At 43.7% G+C, this 19,204-nt stretch overlaps 1 protein-coding gene across 1 annotated transcript; it reads left to right on the top strand.

Annotated features, from left to right (window-relative positions):
* Positions 1 to 907: 907 nt before the first annotated feature.
* Positions 908 to 18,178, top strand: LOC118383335 (protein rogdi homolog). Its single transcript, XM_052501672.1, is given in 12 exon segments — positions 908 to 1,119; positions 2,372 to 2,443; positions 8,851 to 8,933; positions 11,120 to 11,135; positions 11,137 to 11,178; positions 12,159 to 12,239; positions 14,298 to 14,393; positions 16,072 to 16,170; positions 16,409 to 16,522; positions 16,682 to 16,731; positions 17,067 to 17,193; positions 18,000 to 18,178. Coding segments are annotated over 12 exon segments (897 nt in total). The 5' UTR covers positions 908 to 1,044; the 3' UTR covers positions 18,042 to 18,178.
* The last annotated feature ends 1,026 nt before the right edge of the window (positions 18,179 to 19,204 follow it).

The following is a 19,204-nucleotide window of genomic DNA, read 5'->3' on the forward strand; positions in this document are numbered from 1 at the left end:
CTGGTCTATAGTAGTGCACTACCCTATGGACCCTGGTCTAAAGTAGTGCACTACCCTATGGACCCTGGTCTAAAGTAGTGCACTACCCTATGGCCCCTGGTCTATAGTAGTGTACTACCCTATGGACCCTGGTCTAAAGTAGTGCACTACCCTATGGACCCTGGTCTATAGTAGTGCACTACCCTATGGACCCTGGTCTATAGTAGTGCACTACCCTATGGACCCTGGTCTAAAGTAGTGCACTACCCTATGGACCCTGGTCTAAAGTAGTGCACTACCCTATGGACCCTGGTCTAAAGTAGTGCACTACCCTATGGACCCTGGTCTAAAGTAGTGCACTACCCTATGGACCCTGGTCTAAAGTAGTGCACTACATAGGAATAGGGTACCATATGAAACACTGTCTTTATTAATACTGTAGATTGTTCTGTTCAGTGTTTGCTGTTTTAAATTAATCTCTTGTAAACATGGTCTTTGTGTGGCTTATACAGGTGATGTTGAAATGACTGTTGGGCCCTTTTTTTTTTTTGTGCAGGGACGGTGAAACTGTATGGATTTGGGATATTTATGTGAAACATCAAGGCTTTTGTGCAGTTTATTAAATCCTCTCCTGGTTTAAATTGTGTGTTATCATGAAACTCTCACGCACGCACACACACACAGTAGTGAACATTATTTTTTTCACAAGAGAATACAGATCTGATTCAGTTGATATAGATTGCAATCGGTACTTGATAACAGTACTGTTATGTTTTGAGGTCGACCGAGGGAGAAAAGCTTAGGGGCCTGCTGCCTTTCACTGAGGTATAGTAAGAACTGCCTGCTCCAACCACTCTCTTTTCCGCTTTTCTTGGCCGCTGCGGAAAATGTTTTAATGTGACGCAAACCGGAAGTGCATTCCCAAAGAAGGGATTCGGGGGCGGGGCCAAGATTAATTGTTAATGTGTGACTAAACTATCTTGCTGAACGTAAACACAACCCTAGAAGAAGACGGGTTGAAGATCTTCTGGTTTACATACTTGGTGGACCAGTCTGCCTGCGGGAATGCTCAATTCTCAAAGATCTTTATCTGAACTACCAAAGATGTCGGGTCCAAGCCAAGCCGAGAGGGCTGTTTTGGTAAGCAAAACTGGAAGGGTCGGGATCATGACAAGCTAGCTAACAACATAAATGGGTTATCCTTGGCTCGCTAGTTATTCACCGACGTCTAGCTAGCTATTTTTCTAGCCAACTATTGATTGTTATTATGAGTGTATATTTTCTCATGCGATCTTCTTGCGTGATTAAAAGGGACATTAAGGACACCTGCTCTGTCCTTGATATGGACTGACCAGGTGAAAGCTATGATCTATTGTCACTTGTTAAATCCTCTTCAACCGGTGTAGACGAAGGGGAGGACTGAGACCGGTTAATAAGGACTTTTTAGACTTGAGAGATGGATTGTGTATGTGTGCCATTCAGAGGGTGAACGGGCAAGACAAAATATTGAAGTGCCTTTTGAACGGGGTAGGGTAGGAGGTGCCTGGTGCACCGATTTGTGTCAAGAACTGCAAAGCTACTGGGGTTTTCCACGTTCAACAGTTTCCTGTGTGTATCAAGAATGGTCCACCACCCAAAGGACATCCAGCCAACTGGACACAACTGTGGGAAGCATTGGAGTCAACATGGGAGTCAGCATCCCTGTACGACTCAATATTAGGAAGGCGTCCTTAATGTTTTGTACACTCAATGCCGTAGCGCCTGAATATAACTGCTCTGCTGCCTTGCGTCGGCAAGCTCTGTTCTGCTGGTTGTCAATGACAACGTGATGTACAGTATGATCCAAGTCCTCATAATAGTCACATTGAATGATTGTCACATTTACAGCCTTCGATGGGTGAGGTCACTGCTGCCCTGCCAACCCCATATATCTAGCCTTCTGTACACAGCTCCACCTATAGATCCATAGGTGTCAAGCGTCACATTCAGTCCTCAGGGGTGGGCTTCATCCAAGAGAGAAGATATGAGAAGATATATGCAGGGCTTTCTATACAGCTAGTATACAGAAGCAGGTCTCTTAAAGGTACTGGTATGTAATGTAGATACACAGGCACAAGAGCAACATGTCTATGATGCTTCCTGTCAGATGACATTTCTGACATGTTTCACTCTAATTCTATGATTCCTCTGCATTCAGGGAAGTAGAACCACGGCATTCTCAGAACACCCGTGGAATTCTAATTGGAACCACGATAATGTGATCATTCTAGAACAGAATAAGCCTATCTATCCTTATCTCTGCTGACCACCACAATAACTATCTTGTTTGTCTCCTCTCTCTCTCATTCACCCCACCCCTCTCTCGTTCCCTCCCTCCCTTCCTTCCCCTCAGGAGGAGGAGTTTAACTGGTTGCTGAAAGAGGAGGTCCATGCTGTTTTGAAGCAGCTCCAGGATATACTGAAGGTAAATATTAGTTCTGGGGTGAAGTTTCTCTTTTGTACAGATCTAAGATCAGCTTCCTCTCTCCCTATCCTCACCTTACCGTTAGTGGGGGAAAATCCCAAACTGATCCAAGATCAGCGTCTACAGTCGTGGCCAAAAGTTTTGAGAATGACATAAATATGAATTTTCACAAAGTCTGCTGCCTCAGTTTGTATGATGGCAATTTGCATATACTCCAGAATGTTATGAAGAGTGATCAGATGAATTGCAATTCATCTGATCAAACTCCCTCTTTGTCATGCAAATGAACTGAATCCCCAAAAAACATTTCCACTGCATTTCAGCCCTGCCACAAAAGGACCAGCTGACATCATGTTAGTGATTCTCTCGTTAGGTGTGAGTGTTGACAAGGACAAGGCTGGAGATCACTCTGTCATGCAGATTGAGTTCGAATAACAGATTGGAAGCTTCAAAAGGAGGGTGGTGCTTGGAATCATTGTTTTTCCTCTGTCAACATTGACTACCTCAAATCAAATGTATTTATAAAGGCCTTCGTACATCAGCTGATATCTCAAAGTGCTGTACAGAAACCAGCCTAAAACCCCAAACAGCAAGCAATGCAGGTGTAGAAGCACGGTGGCTAGGAAAAACTCACTAGAAAGGCCAAAACCTAGGAAGAAACCTAGAGAGGAACCAGGCTATGAGGGGTGGCCAGTCCTCTTCTGGCTGTGCTGGGTGGAGATTATAACAGAACATGGCCAAGATGTTCAAATGTTCATAAATGACCAGCATGGTCGTATAATAATAAGGCAGAACAGTTGAAACTGGAGCAGCAGCACGGTCAGGTGGACTGGGGACAGCAAGGAGTCATCATGTCAGGTAGTCCTGGGGCATAGTCCTAGGGCTCAGGTCCTCCGAGAGAGAGAAAGAGAGAATTAGAGAACACACACTTAGATTCAGGACACCGAATAGGACAGGAGAAGTACTCCAGATATAACAAACTGACCCTAGCCCCCGACACAAACTACTGCAGCATAAATACTGGAGGCTGAGACAGGGAAGGAAACACGTGCCATCATCATTGCTTTGCACAAAATTGGCTTCACAGGCAAGGATATTGCTGCCAGTAAAATTGCACTTAAATCAACCATTTATCGGATCATCAAGAAGAGCGGTTCAATTGTTGCGAAGACGGCTTCAGGGCGCCCAAGAAATTCCAGAAAGCGCCAGGACCATCTCCTAAAGTTGATTCAGCTGCAGGATCGGGGCACCACCAGTACAGAGCTTGCTCAGGAATGGCAGCAGGCAGGTGTGAGTGCATCTGCATGCATAGTGAGGCGAAGACTTTTGGAGGATGGCCTGGTGTCAGGAAGGGCAGTAAAAAAGCCATTTCTCTCCAGGAAAAACATCAGGGACAGACTGATATTCTGCAAAAGGTACAGGGATTGGGCTGCTGAGGACTGGGGTAAAGTCATTTTCTCTGATGAATCCCCTTTCCGGTTGTTTGGGACATCTGGAAAAAAGCTTGTCTGGAGAAGACAGGGTGAGCGCTACCATCAGTCCTGTGTCATGCCAACAGTAAAGCATCCTGAGACCATTCATGTGTTGGGGTTGCTTCTCAGCCAAGGGACTGGGCTCACTCAGAATTTTGCCTAAGAACACAGACATGAATAAATAATGGTACCAACACATCCTCCTGAGAGCAACTTCTCCCAACCATCCAGGAACAGTTTGGTGATGAACAATGCCTTTTCCAGCATGATGGAGCACCTTTCCATAAGGCAAAAGTCGTAACTAAGTGGCTCAGGGAACAAAACATTGATATTTTGGGTCCATGGCCAGGAAATTCCCCAGACCTTAATCCCATTGAGAACTTGTGGTCAATCCTCAAGCGGCGGGTGGACAAACAAAAACACACAAACTCCAAGCATTGATTATGAAAGAATGGGCTGCCATCAGTCAGGATGTGGCCCAGAAGTTAATTGACAGCATGCCATCAGTCAGGATGTGGCCCAGAAGTTAATTGACAGCATGCCATCAGTCAGGATGTGGCCCAGAAGTTAATTGACAGCATGCCATCAGTCAGGATGTGGCCCAGAAGTTAATTGACAGCATGCCATCAGTCAGGATGTGGCCCAGAAGTTAATTGACAGCATGCCATCAGTCAGGATGTGGCCCAGAAGTTAATTGACAGCATGCCATCAGTCAGGATGTGGCCCAGAAGTTAATTGACAGCATGCCAGGGTGGATTGCAGAGGTCTTGAAAAAGAAGGGTCAACACTGCAAATATTGACTCTTTGCATCAATCAACTTCATGTAATTGTCAATAAAAGCCGTTGACACTTATGAAATGCTTGTAAATATACTTTAGTATTCCATCTGACAAAAATATCTAAAGACACTGAAGCAGAAAATTAATATTTGTGTCATTCTCAAAACTTTTGGCCACGACTGTAGGCTCAACCCAACAACTAAGTATTGGCTCCATGGGATCAAAGAGCTCCGACCACAACACAAGACTGTCACTGAGGTGTCTTAACACTGCTGAGTGGTCAATATTGGGTTGGACCTAGTTGTGGTACACTGACCCCAGAGCCATCGAGGAGGATCCTATAAGAGGAGATTATCATGACTAAGGATAAACCATGTAGAACAAGTGCATTCCAAGACATTTTAACTTTGGCTAGTTTGTTGTGTAACTAAATTCTTCAAATGTTGTTTGATTTCGGCGTTCTGTTGTCAGAGTTGATTGCTCTTTGTACTCGCGCTTCTCAAGACATTTGATTGAATTATTGATGGAGATATTTACAGTGCTGTAACTAGATTGTGTACAGGTTTATTATACTGAACCAAAATATAAATGCAACATGCAGCAATTTCATTGATTTTACTGAGTTACAGTTCATATGATGAAATCAGTCAAATTAAATTAATTCATTAGGCCATAATCTATGGCTTTCACATGACTGGGAATACAGATATGCATCTGTTGGTCACACATACCTTGCAAAACAATTGGGCCTCACAATGGGCCTCACAATGGGCCTCACAATGGGCCTCACAATGGGCCTCAGCATCTCGTCAGGGTATTTTTGTGCATTCAAATTACCATAGATTAAAATGCAGTTGTGTTTGTTGTCCGTAGCTTATGCCTGCCCATACCATAACCCCACTGTCACCATGGGGCACTCTGTTCACATCATTGATATCAGCAAACCGCTCGCCCACACAACGCCATACACGTGGTCTGCGGTTGTGAGGCCGGTTGGACTGCCAAATGCTCTAAAACGAGGTTGGAGGTGGCTTATAGTAGAGAAATGAACATTTACTTTTCTGGCAACATCTGGTGGACATTCCTGCAGTCAGCATGTCAATTGCACACTCCCTCAACTGGAGACCTCTGTGGCATTGTTGTGTGTGACACAACTGCAAATTTTAGTGGTCTTTTATTGTCCCCAGCACAAGGTGCACCTGTGTAATGGTTGTTGTTTAATCTGCTTCTTGATACGCCACACCTGTCAGGTGGATGGATTATCTTGGTAAAGGAGAAATGCTCACTAACGGGGATGTAAACACATTTGAGCACAACATTTGAGGGAAATAAGCTTTACATGTTGCATTTATATTAGTTCAGTGTAGATTGTGTCTGTAACTAGATTGTGTACTGTATAACTAGATTGTGTACTGTATAACTAGATTGTGTACTGTATAACTAGATTGTGTACTATATAACTAGATTGTGTACTATATAACTAGATTGTGTACTGTATAACTAGATTGTGTACTGTATAACTAGATTGTGTACTGTATAACTAGATTGTGTCTGTAACTAGATTGTGTCTGTAACTAGATTGTGTTCTGTATAACTAGATTGTGTCTGTAACTAGATTGTGTACTGTATAACTAGATTGTGTCTGTAACTAGATTGTGTCTGTAACTAGATTGTGTACTGTATAACTAGATTGTGTCTGTAACTAGATTGTGTCTGTAACTAGATTGTGTCTGTAACTAGATTGTGTTCTGTATAACTAGATTGTGTCTGTAACTAGATTGTGTACTGTATAACTAGATTGTGTCTGTAACTAGATTGTGTTCTGTATAACTAGATTGTGTCTGTAACTAGATTGTGTTCTGTATAACTAGATTGTGTCTGTAACTAGATTGTGTCTGTAACTAGATTGTGTCTGTAACTAGATTGTGTCTGTAACTAGATTGTGTCTGTAACTAGATTGTGTTCTGTATAACTAGATTGTGTTCTGTATAACTAGATTGTGTTCTGTATAACTAGATTGTGTCTGTAACTAGATTGTGTCTGTAACTAGATTGTGTTCTGTATAACTAGATTGTGTCTGTAACTAGATTGTGTTCTGTATAACTAGATTGTGTTCTGTATAACTAGATTGTGTTCTGTATAACTAGATTGTGTTCTGTATAACTAGATTGTGTTCTGTATAACTAGATTGTGTTCTGTATAACTAGATTGTGTTCTGTATAACTAGATTGTGTCTGTAACTAGATTGTGTCTGTAACTAGATTGTGTCTGTAACTAGATTGTGTCTGTAACTAGATTGTGTCTGTAACTAGATTGTGTTCTGTATAACTAGATTGTGTTCTGTATAACTAGATTGTGTTCTGTATAACTAGATTGTGTCTGTAACTAGATTGTGTCTGTAACTAGATTGTGTTCTGTATAACTAGATTGTGTCTGTAACTAGATTGTGTACTGTATAACTAGATTGTGTCTGTAACTAGATTGTGTTCTGTATAACTAGATTGTGTCTGTAACTAGATTGTGTTCTGTATAACTAGATTGTGTCTGTAACTAGATTGTGTCTGTAACTAGATTGTGTTCTGTATAACTAGATTGTGTTCTGTATAACTAGATTGTGTTCTGTATAACTAGATTGTGTTCTGTATAACTAGATTGTGTTCTGTATAACTAGATTGTGTTCTGTATAACTAGATTGTGTTCTGTATAACTAGATTGTGTTCTGTATAACTAGATTGTGTTCTGTATAACTAGATTGTGTTCTGTATAACTAGATTGTGTCTGTAACTAGATTGTGTTCTGTATAACTAGATTGTGTCTGTAACTAGATTGTGTCTGTAACTAGATTGTGTCTGTAACTAGATTGTGTCTGTATAACTAGATTGTGTCTGTAACTAGATTGTGTTCTGTATAACTAGATTGTGTTCTGTATAACTAGATTGTGTTCTGTATAACTAGATTGTGTCTGTAACTAGATTGTGTACTGTATAACTAGATTGTGTTCTGTATAACTAGATTGTGTACTGTATAACTAGATTGTGTACTGTATAACTAGATTGTGTACTGTATAACTAGATTGTGTTCTGTATAACTAGATTGTGTCTGTAACTAGATTGTGTCTGTAACTAGATTGTGTTCTGTATAACTAGATTGTGTTCTGTAACTAGATTGTGTCTGTAACTAGATTGTGTTCTGTATAACTAGATTGTGTCTGTAACTAGATTGTGTTCTGTATAACTAGATTGTGTACTGTATAACTAGATTGTGTACTGTATAACTAGATTGTGTTCTGTATAACTAGATTGTGTTCTGTATAACTAGATTGTGTCTGTAACTAGATTGTGTTCTGTATAACTAGATTGTGTCTGTAACTAGATTGTGTTCTGTATAACTAGATTGTGTCTGTAACTAGATTGTGTCTGTAACTAGATTGTGTTCTGTATAACTAGATTGTGTCTGTAACTAGATTGTGTTCTGTATAACTAGATTGTGTCTGTAACTAGATTGTGTACTGTATAACTAGATTGTGTCTGTAACTAGATTGTGTTCTGTATAACTAGATTGTGTCTGTAACTAGATTGTGTTCTGTATAACTAGATTGTGTCTGTAACTAGATTGTGTCTGTATAACTAGATTGTGTACTGTATAACTAGATTGTGTTCTGTATAACTAGATTGTGTTCTGTATAACTAGATTGTGTTCTGTATAACTAGATTGTGTTCTGTATAACTAGATTGTGTTCTGTATAACTAGATTGTGTTCTGTATAACTAGATTGTGTTCTGTATAACTAGATTGTGTTCTGTATAACTAGATTGTGTACTGTATAACTAGATTGTGTACTGTATAACTAGATTGTGTACTGTATAACTAGATTGTGTACTGTATAACTAGATTGTGTTCTGTATAACTAGATTGTGTTCTGTATAACTAGATTGTGTACTGTATAACTAGATTGTGTTCTGTATAACTAGATTGTGTACTGTATAACTAGATTGTGTACTGTATAACTAGATTGTGTACTGTATAACTAGATTGTGTACTGTATAACTAGATTGTGTTCTGTATAACTAGATTGTGTTCTGTATAACTAGATTGTGTACTGTATAACTAGATTGTGTACTGTATAACTAGATTGTGTTCTATGTTTATGTCACCAGGAGGCATCCAGGAGGTTCTCCATTCCCACCCCAGGACTGGAGAACCAACTGAAACAGGAGAACTTCATCCTGGGCAGCTCAACGTAAGTCTTGGAGGGATTCATTCGTTGATTTGATTGGTTAATTGATCAGTTGGGTGATTTGATTGGTTGAGTTAGTGACACATGACAGATTAGAAACGCATGTCGGATTATGTTATTTACCTTTTCTTCTGGGGGTGGCAGGTAGCCTAGTGGTCAGAGGCAGGTAGCCTAGTGGTCAGAGGCAGGTAGCCTAGTGGTCAGAGGCAGGTAGCCTAGTGGTCAGAGGCAGGTAGCCTAGTGGTCAGAGGCAGGTAGCCTAGTGGTCAGAGGCAGGTAGCCTAGTGGTCAGAGGCAGGTAGCCTAGTGGTCAGAGGCAGGTAGCCTAGTGGTCAGAGGCAGGTAGCCTAGTGGTCAGAGGCAGGTAGCCTAGTGGTCAGAGGCAGGTAGCCTAGTGGTCAGAGGCAGGTAGCCTAGTGGTCAGAGGCAGGTAGCCTAGTGGTCAGAGGCAGGTAGCCTAGTGGTCAGAGGCAGGTAGCCTAGTGGTCAGAGGCAGGTAGCCTAGTGGTCAGAGGCAGGTAGCCTAGTGGTCAGAGGCAGGTAGCCTAGTGGTCAGAGGCAGGTAGCCTAGTGGTCAGAGGCAGGTGGTCAGAGGCAGGTGGTCAGAGGCAGGTGGTCAGAGGCAGGTGGTCAGAGGCAGGTGGTCAGAGGCAGGTGGTCAGAGGCAGGTGGTCAGAGGCAGGTGGTCAGAGGCAGGTGGTCAGAGGCAGGTGGTCAGAGGCAGGTGGTCAGAGGCAGGTGGTCAGAGGCAGGTGGTCAGAGGCAGGTGGTCAGAGGCAGGTGGTCAGAGGCAGGTGGTCAGAGGCAGGTGGTCAGGCAGGTGGTCAGAGGCAGGTGGTCAGAGGCAGGTGGTCAGAGGCAGGTGGTCAGAGGCAGGTGGTCAGAGGCAGGTGGTCAGAGGCAGGTGGTCAGGCAGGTGGTCAGAGGCAGGTGGTCAGAGGCAGGTGGTCAGAGGCAGGTGGTCAGAGGCAGGTGGTCAGAGGCAGGTGGTCAGAGGCAGGTGGTCAGAGGCAGGTGGTCAGAGGCAGGTGGTCAGAGGCAGGTGGTCAGAGGCAGGTGGGTGGTCAGAGGCAGGTGGTCAGAGGCAGGTGGCCTAGTGGTCAGAGGCAGGTGGTCAGAGGCAGGTGGCCTAGTGGTCAGAGGCAGGTGGTCAGAGGCAGGTGGCCTAGTGGTCAGAGGCAGGTGGTCAGAGGCAGGTGGCCTAGTGGTCAGAGGCAGGTGGTCAGAGGCAGGTGGCCTAGTGGTCAGAGGCAGGTGGTCAGAGGCAGGTGGCCTAGTGGTCAGAGGCAGGTGGTCAGAGGCAGGTGGCCTAGTGGTCAGAGGCAGGTGGTCAGAGGCAGGTGGCCTAGTGGTCAGAGGCAGGTGGTCAGAGGCAGGTGGCCTAGTGGTCAGAGGCAGGTGGTCAGAGGCAGGTGGCCTAGTGGTCAGAGGCAGGTGGTCAGTGGAGGCAGGTGGCCTAGTGGTCAGAGGCAGGTGGTCAGAGGCAGGTGGCCTAGTGGTTAGTGGCAGGTGGCCTAGTGGTTAGAGGCAGGTGGCCTAGTGGTTAGAGGCAGGTGGCCTAGTGGTTAGAGGCAGGTGGCCTAGTGGTTAGAGGCAGGTAGCCTAGTGGTTAGAGGCAGGTAGAAAGTGACTGGGCAGGTAACTGTGGTTCTGTCTGATAATGTGATGACAAAGGTCAGGCGGTGGTTAGAAACAGGGTTCTGTCTGGGCCCAGAGCTGGACATGTGTTTTATAAAATGAGCCTGACCAGGTAAAATCTGTCGTTCTGCCCTGAACAAGGCTGTTAACCCCCTTCTGTTAACATGTTTATACATTACACAACCTTCTGTTTACAGACATCAACACCTTTCTAATCTGCTGGGATTTGTCTATAACAAGTTTGACATTATGACAACAGGTTACATGTCAGGTTCTGTCTGTAATTGTTTTAGTATGAGAGTGACATTATGACAGGACTCAGGTCAACAGTGTGTGTAGGGGACAGGGTTCTGTCTGGGACTTCCACAGTGACATTATGACATAGGACTCAGGTCAACAGTAGTGTGTAGGGGACAGGGTTCTGTCTGGGACTTCCACAGTGTCGTTATGACATAGGACTCAGGTCAACAGTAGTGTGTAGGGGACAGGGTTCTGTCTGGGACATGTCGTTATGAGTCTTGTGAGTCCTCTGTCTGTAATGTGTTTCACAGCATGGACCAGGTGAAAGAGAACAGTACTGACTCTACAGGGAGAAGCTCTGACTCAAGCTGTGAGTGTCTCTCCTTCCTCTGGTTCTAGACTGTTCTCTGTAAACATTCTCACCGGCAGTGTTTGACTGTGTTTTAGCACAGGGAACATGTCACAATGTCAGGTTCTGTCTGTAATGTGTTTTAGCACAGGGAACATGTCACAATGTCAGGTTCTGTCTGTAATGTGTTTTAGTAGAGAACATGTTACAATGTCAGGTTCTGTCAGAACATGTTACAATGTCAGGTTCTGTCTGTAATGTGTTTTAGTAGAGAACATGTCACAATGTCAGGTTCTGTCTAATGTGTTTTAGTAGAGAACATGTTACAATGTCAGGTTCTGTCTGTAATGTGTTTTAGTACAGAGAACATGTCACAATGTCAGGTTCTGTCTGTAATGTGTTTTAGTACAGAGAACATGTTACAATGTCAGGTTCTGTCTGTAATGTGTTTTTAGTACAAGTCAGGTTCTGAGAACATGTTACAATGTCAGGTTCTGTCTGTAATGTGTTTTAGTACAGAGAACATGTTACAATGTCAGGTTCTGTCTGTAATGTGTTTTTAGAGAGAACATGTCACAATGTCAGGTTCTGTCTGTAATGTGTTTTAGTAGAGAGAACATGTTACAATGTCAGGTTCTGTCTGTAATGTGTTTTTAGTAGAGAACATGTTACAATGTCAGGTTCTGTCTGTAATGTGTTTTAGCTCAGGGAACATGTTACAATGTCAGGTTCTGTCTGTAATGTGTTTTAGTAGAGAACATGTTACAATGTCAGGTTCTGTCTGTAATGTGTTTTAGTAGAGAGAACATGTCACAATGTCAGGTTCTGTCTGTAATGTGTTTTAGTAGAGAGAACATGTCACAATGTCAGGTTCTGTCTGTAATGTGTTTTAGTAGAGAACATGTCACAATGTCAGGTTTTGTCTGTAATGTGTTTTAGTAGAGAACATGTCACAATGTCAGGTTCTGTCTGTAATGTGTTTGATTGCTTTATCTTCACAGGACATCAATCTGAAAACTGCTAAAAGCAACCAAGTGATGCATTTCACATTCAGGGATGATAAGCACTGGAAATTACAACAGGTACTGTGTGTGTCTGTGTCTCTGTCTCTCTGTCTCTCTGTCTCTCTGTCTCTCTGTCTCTCTGTCTCTCTGTCTCTCTGTGTCTCTCTGTCTCTGTGTTTCTGTGTTTCTGTGTCTCTCTGTGTCTCTCTGTGTCTCGTTTCAAGTTGTAATGTCATGTGCACAAGTACAGTGAAATGCCTTTGTTGCAACCTCTAAACCAAGAATCATCAACTAGATTCAGTCACAACTTTTTCTTCAGAGGATGGTCGGGAGTCAGTACAAAATAAAACCAATATTTATAGATTGCGAATTGACCGCGAGAAGCCTAAACAGATATAATATTAGATTAAAACCATAATCATAATCAAACCTTGATTACATTTGGGGACATCTTTCAGATGGGATGTTAAAATGGGTGTCCTGACTCTCTGTGGTCATTCAAAATCCCATAACATTTAATGTCAGAGTAGTGGTGTACACCCTGGTGTCATGGTGAAATACCCAACCTGGCCACATTCCTAAATTCCCATCTCTCCCTCCGATCTAATAATACTGACTCTGTCCCCCTCTCTCAGATCTAATAATACTGACTCTGTCCCTGTCTCTCAGATCTAATAATACTGACTCTGTCCCCGTCTCTCTCTCAGATCTAATAATACTGACTCTGTCTCCCCCTCTCTCAGATCTAATAATACTGACTCTGTCCCCGTCTCTCAGATCTAATAATACTGACTCTGTCCCCGTCTCTCCCTCAGATCTAATAATACTGACTCTGTCCCCGTTTCAGATCTAATAATACTGACTCTGTCCCCGTCTCAGATCTAATAATACTGACTCTGTCCCCGTCTCAGATCTAATAATACTGACTCTGTCCCCGTCTCAGATCTAATAATACTGACTCTGTCCCCTCTCAGATCTAATAATACTGACTCTGTCCCCGTCTCAGATCTAATAATACTGACTCTGTCCCCTCTCAGATCTAATAATACTGACCCTGTACCCTGTCCCCGTCTCAGATCTAATAATACTGACTCTGTCCCCGTCTCAGATCTAATAATACTGACTCTGTCCCCGTCTCAGATCTAATAATACTGACTCTGTCCCCGTCTCTCAGATCTAATAATACTGACTCTGTCCCCGTCTCAGATCTAATAATACTGACTCTGTCCCCGTCTCTCCCTCAGATCTAATAATACTGACTCTGTCCCCGTCTCAGATCTAATAATACTGACTCTGTCCCCGTCTCTCCCTCAGATCTAATAATACTGACTCTGTCCCCGTCTCAGATCTAATAATACTGACCCTGTCCCCGTCTCTCCCTCAGATCTAATAATACTGACCCTGTCCCCGTCTCTCAGATCTAATAATACTGACTCTGTCCCTCCCTCAGATCTAATAATACTGACTCTGTCCCCGTCTCAGATCTAATAATACTGACTCTGTCCCTCCCTCAGATCTAATAATACTGACTCTGTCCCTCCCTCAGATCTAATAATACTGACTCTGTCCCCGTCTCAGATCTAATAATACTGACTCTGTCCCCCTCAGATCTAATAATACTGACTCTGTCCCCGTCTCAGATCTAATAATACTGACTCTGTCCCCGTCTCTCAGATCTAATAATACTGACCCTGTCCCCGTCTCTCAGATCTAATAATACTGACTCTGTCCCCGTCTCTCAGATCTAATAATACTGACTCTGTCCCCCCCTCAGATCTAATAATACTGACTCTGTCCCTCCCTCAGATCTAATAATACTGACCCTGTCCCCGTCTCTCAGATCTAATAATACTGACTCTGTCCCTCCCTCAGATCTAATAATACTGACTCTGTCCCTCTCTCAGATCTAATAATACTGACTCTGTCCCCGTCTCAGATCTAATAATACTGACTCTGTCCCTGTCTCAGATCTAATAATACTGACTCTGTCCCCGTCTCAGATCTAATAATACTGACTCTGTCCCTCCCTCAGATCTAATAATACTGACTCTGTCCCCGTCTCAGATCTAATAATACTGACTCTGTCCCCGTCTCTCAGATCTAATAATACTGACTCTGTCCCTGTCTCTCCCTCAGATCCAGGATGCTAGGAACCATGTGAATCAGGCTCTGCAGCTGCTGAGTGGTAGAGATGAGAGTTACCACTTTAAGACTGGGGCTGAGGGTAACAAGGTAGGAACACACACACAGCTACCACTTTAAGACTGGGGCTGAGGGTAATGAGGTTAGTTTCCACCAGGGAAAACACTGATAATTACTGTCAGAAATAAACTGCTTTTTGTGTCATAGCGGAGCTAACAGATATAACAGAGCTATCGGGGAAGTGGTTTTCCTCTCTTTTCTATGTCAACACTACACATCACTAGACTACACATCACTAGACTACACACCATTAGACTACACTACACATCATTAGACTACACTACACATCATTAGACTACACTACACATCATTAGTCTACACTACACATCATTAGTCTACACTACACATCACTAGACTACACACCATTAGACTACACTACACATCATTAGTCTACACTACACATCATTACACTACACTACACATCATTAGTCTACACATCACTAGACTACACTACACATCATCACTAGACTACACCATTAGACTACACTACACACCATTAGACTACACTACACATCATTAGACTACACTACACATCATTAGACTACACTACACATCATTAGACTACACTACACATCATTAGACTACACTACACATCATTAGACTACACTACACATCATTAGACTACACTACACATCACTAGACTACACTACACATCATTAGACTACACTACACATCATTAGACTACACTACACATCATTAGACTACACTACACATCACTAGACTACACTACACATCATTAGACTACACTACACATCATTAGACTACACTACACATCACTAGACTACACTACACATCATTAGACTACACTACACATCATTAGTCTACACTACACATCATTAGACTACACTACACATCATTAGACTACACTACACACCATTAGACTACACTACACACCATTAGACTACACTACACACCATTAGACTACACTACACACCATTAGACTACACTACACACCATTAGACTACACTACACACCATTAGACTACACTACACACCATTAGACTACACTACACATCATTAGACTACACTACACATCATTAGTCTACACTACACATCACTAGACTACACTACACATCATTAGACTACACTACACATCATTAGACTACACTACACATCATTAGTCTACACTACACATCACTAGACTACACTACACATCATTAGACTACACTACACATCATTAGACTACACTACACATCATTAGACTACACTACACATCATTAGTCTACACTACACATCATTAGTCTACACTACACATCACTAGACTACACACCATTAGACTACACTACACATCATTAGTCTACACTACACATCATTACACTACACTACACATCATTAGACTACACTACACACCATTAGACTACACTACACATCATTAGACTACACTACACATCATTAGACTACACTACACATCATTAGACTACACTACACACCATTAGACTACACTACACATCATTAGACTACACTACACATCATTAGACTACACTACACATCATTAGACTACACTACACATCATTAGACTACACTACACATCATTAGACTACACTACACACCATTAGACTACAACTTTGCTCCACCATGTACCCGTTCATTACCTAGAACAACTTCTCCATCCCAGAATGCATCTCTTCATTTCCTCTATATATCTCAGGTTGTATTTGTTCCCAGTTGATGACTGTAGTTGATGATGACTGATGATGTCGTTGTTGTAGCTGATGGACGCGGTGATGCTCCAGCTGACCAGGGCTCGTAACCGCCTCACTACTCCGGCAGCCATGACCCTGCCGGAGCTGGCCACCAGCGGCCTCATGGTGAGTCTGTCATAGGTTATAGGTCATAGCAGAGAAACTGGTCTCGCCGTCTACTGTATGCAATTTACATCACGATGACGCTCGCTCTCTCGCTCTCTCGCTCTCTCGCTCTCTCTCTCGCTCTCTCTCGCTCTCTCTCGCTCTCTCGCTCTCTCTCGCTCTCTCTCGCTCTCTCTCGCTCTCTCTCGCTCTCTCTCTCTCTCTCTCGCTCTCTCTCTCTCTCTCTCTCTCGCTCCAGAAAATGTTCACTCCTCCAATGCCAGGCGACGTGATGGTGAACTTCTATATCAACCTGAGTAAGCTGTGTCTGACTGTCTACCAGCTGCACGCAATGCAGCCCAACACCACCAAGGTACACACTCACACACTCACACTCTCATGCCGATACAGTCTGCGGATCGAATCCATCCCTGAGACGACTTTCGCAAAACAAGATCACAGCTGTTAGTTCTGTAATCACATGTGGTATTGTGAAGATGCATCAGTTTGTCTACCTGTGGTGTTTCAACAGAACTTCAAGCCATCTGGAAGCTCCGTGTTACACAACCCCGGAGCCATGTTGTAAGTTCTGCTTGATATAAGGCTTCACATCATGTCGGTCACTAACACGTTCAGATGGACTGTCTGTGGTCAGTACAGGACCTTTTCATGTCCGTTTCATGTGAAGATATTCATGTGTCTCTAACAATACTGACTACTGTTTTTAAAAAATATATATATTTTTTGTCACTAGTCAGCTGCATAGTAAATTAAGCTTGTTGGGTCTAACCCCGGGTCCTCTCATTTCTGAACACTTTCACACACACAGTTCCCAACTTGTTTAAACACACACAGTGCCCTTTCCAATACATCCAACTGCTTTCTGGTTGACCTCTTTCCCTGCTGTCTCTCCCCAGCGAGCTGAACAATGCTAAGTTTGAGGTGAGCCAGGTTCACAAGGTGGAGTGTGTTGTCCCCTGGCTCAACAACACCCTGATCTTCTTCACCATCTCCCTGCAGCTCTGTCAGCAGCTCAAGGACAAGGTGGGTGACGTCTGTGGGCAGCAGGACACTTTTTTTCCCAACACTCCCCATTGGTCCACAGAATACACTGAAGTGAATGAGTAGCTGCGGTATTGGCATAGATTCAGGCTGTGGGTCAGTTGGTATGAAGTAGATTGATTCACCTTGTTCAAGTGTGTCTGTAAACTAAAGAAATGTCCGAGTCAGAAAAGAGAACTGGGAGAGCTGTTTGGCTTCTGTGAAGAAGTTCTAAATGGTATTATTTTAATTTTATTTTAACTAGGCAGGGTAGCCTAGTGGTTAGAGCGTTGGACTCGTAACCGAAAGGTTGCAAGTTTAAATCCCCGAGCTGACAAGGTACAAATCTGTCGTTCTGCCCCTGAAGAGGCAGTTAACCCACTGTTCCTAGGCCGTCATTGAAAATAAGAATTTTTTCTTAACTGACTTGACTTGTTAAATAAAGGTAAAAAACCAAATTCTTATTTTCAATGACGGCCTATGAACAGTTAATTAAGTTAACTGCCTGTTCAGGGGCAGAACGACAGATTTGTACCATGTCAGCTCGGGGGTTTGAACTTGCAACCTTCCGGTTACTAGTCCAACGCTCTAACCACTAGGCTACGCTGCCGGTGCTCATTGGAAACAAGAGTCTAAATCGACTGAGAAGCAGAGAAGTTGTGGCGTATATCCCAGAAAACCATCAAACTGAAAGCTTATGTGCAACACAAAGCCAAGGCACTTCTTTAGTGATCTATATTATAAAACCTTTATTATATTGGCTTACTATGACACATTAACTGGAACTTTCCTCCTCTTCCTCCTTCTAGATTTCCGTCTTCTCTAGTTTCTGGAACTACCGACCGTTCTAACCTCCTGCAGCTAGCTGACCGTCAGAATGCCTAGGAGTTCTAACCTCCTGCAGCTAGCTGACCGTCAGAATGCCTAGGTGTTCTAACCTCCTGCAGCTAGCTGACCGTCAGAATGCCTAGGTGTTCTAACCTCCTGCAGCTAGCTGACCGTCAGAATGCCTAGGTGTTCTAACCTCCTGCAGCTAGCTGACCGTCAGAATGCCTCGGTGTTCTAACCTCCTGCAGCTAGCTGACCGTCAGAATGCCTCGGTGTTCTAACCTCCTGCAGCTAGCTGACCGTCAGAATGCCTTGGTGTTCTAACCTCCTGCAGCTAGCTGACCGTCAGAATGCCTTGGTGTTCTAACCTCCTGCAGCTAGCTGACCGTCAGAATGCCTTGGTGTTCTAACCTCCTGCAGCTAGCTGACCGTCAGAATGCCTAGGGGTTCTAACCTCCTGCAGCTAGCTGACCGTCAGAATGCCTAGGGGTTCTAAACCTCCTGCAGCTAGCTGACCGTCAGAATGCCTAGGGGTTCTAACCTCCTGCAGCTAGCTGACCGTCAGAATGCCTAGGGGTTCTAAACCTCCTGCAGCTAGCTGACCGTCAGAATGCCTAGGGGTTCTAACCTCCTGCAGCTAGCTGACCGTCAGAATGCCTAGGGGTTCTAAACCTCCTGCAGCTAGCTGACCGTCAGAATGCCTAGGTGTTCTAACCTCCTGCAGCTAGCTGACCGTCAGAATGCCTAGGGGTTCTAAACCTCCTGCAGCTAGCTGACCGTCAGAATGCCTAGGTGTTCTAACCTCCTGCAGCTAGCTGACCGTCAGAATGCCTAAGTGTTCTAACCTCCTGCAGCTAGCTGACCGTCAGAATGCCTAGGTGTTCTAACCTCCTGCAGCTAGCTGACCGTCAGAATGCCTAAGTGTTCTAACCTCCTGCAGCTAGCTGACCGTCAGAATGCCTAGGTGTTCTAACCTCCTGCAGCTAGCTGACCGTCAGAATGCCTAGGTGTACTAACCTCCTGCAGCTAGCTGACCGTCAGAATGCCTAGGTGTTAGCTGACCGTCAGAATGCCTAGGTGTTCTAACCTCCTGCAGCTAGCTGACTGTCAGAATGCCTCGGTGTTCTAACCTCCTGCAGCTAGCTGACTGTCAGAATGCCTAGGTGTTCTAACCTCCTGCAGCTAG

The sequence above is a fragment of the Oncorhynchus keta genome, unplaced genomic scaffold (genome assembly GCF_023373465.1).
Source record: "Oncorhynchus keta strain PuntledgeMale-10-30-2019 unplaced genomic scaffold, Oket_V2 Un_contig_14106_pilon_pilon, whole genome shotgun sequence".
Lineage (NCBI taxonomy): Eukaryota > Metazoa > Chordata > Actinopteri > Salmoniformes > Salmonidae > Oncorhynchus > Oncorhynchus keta.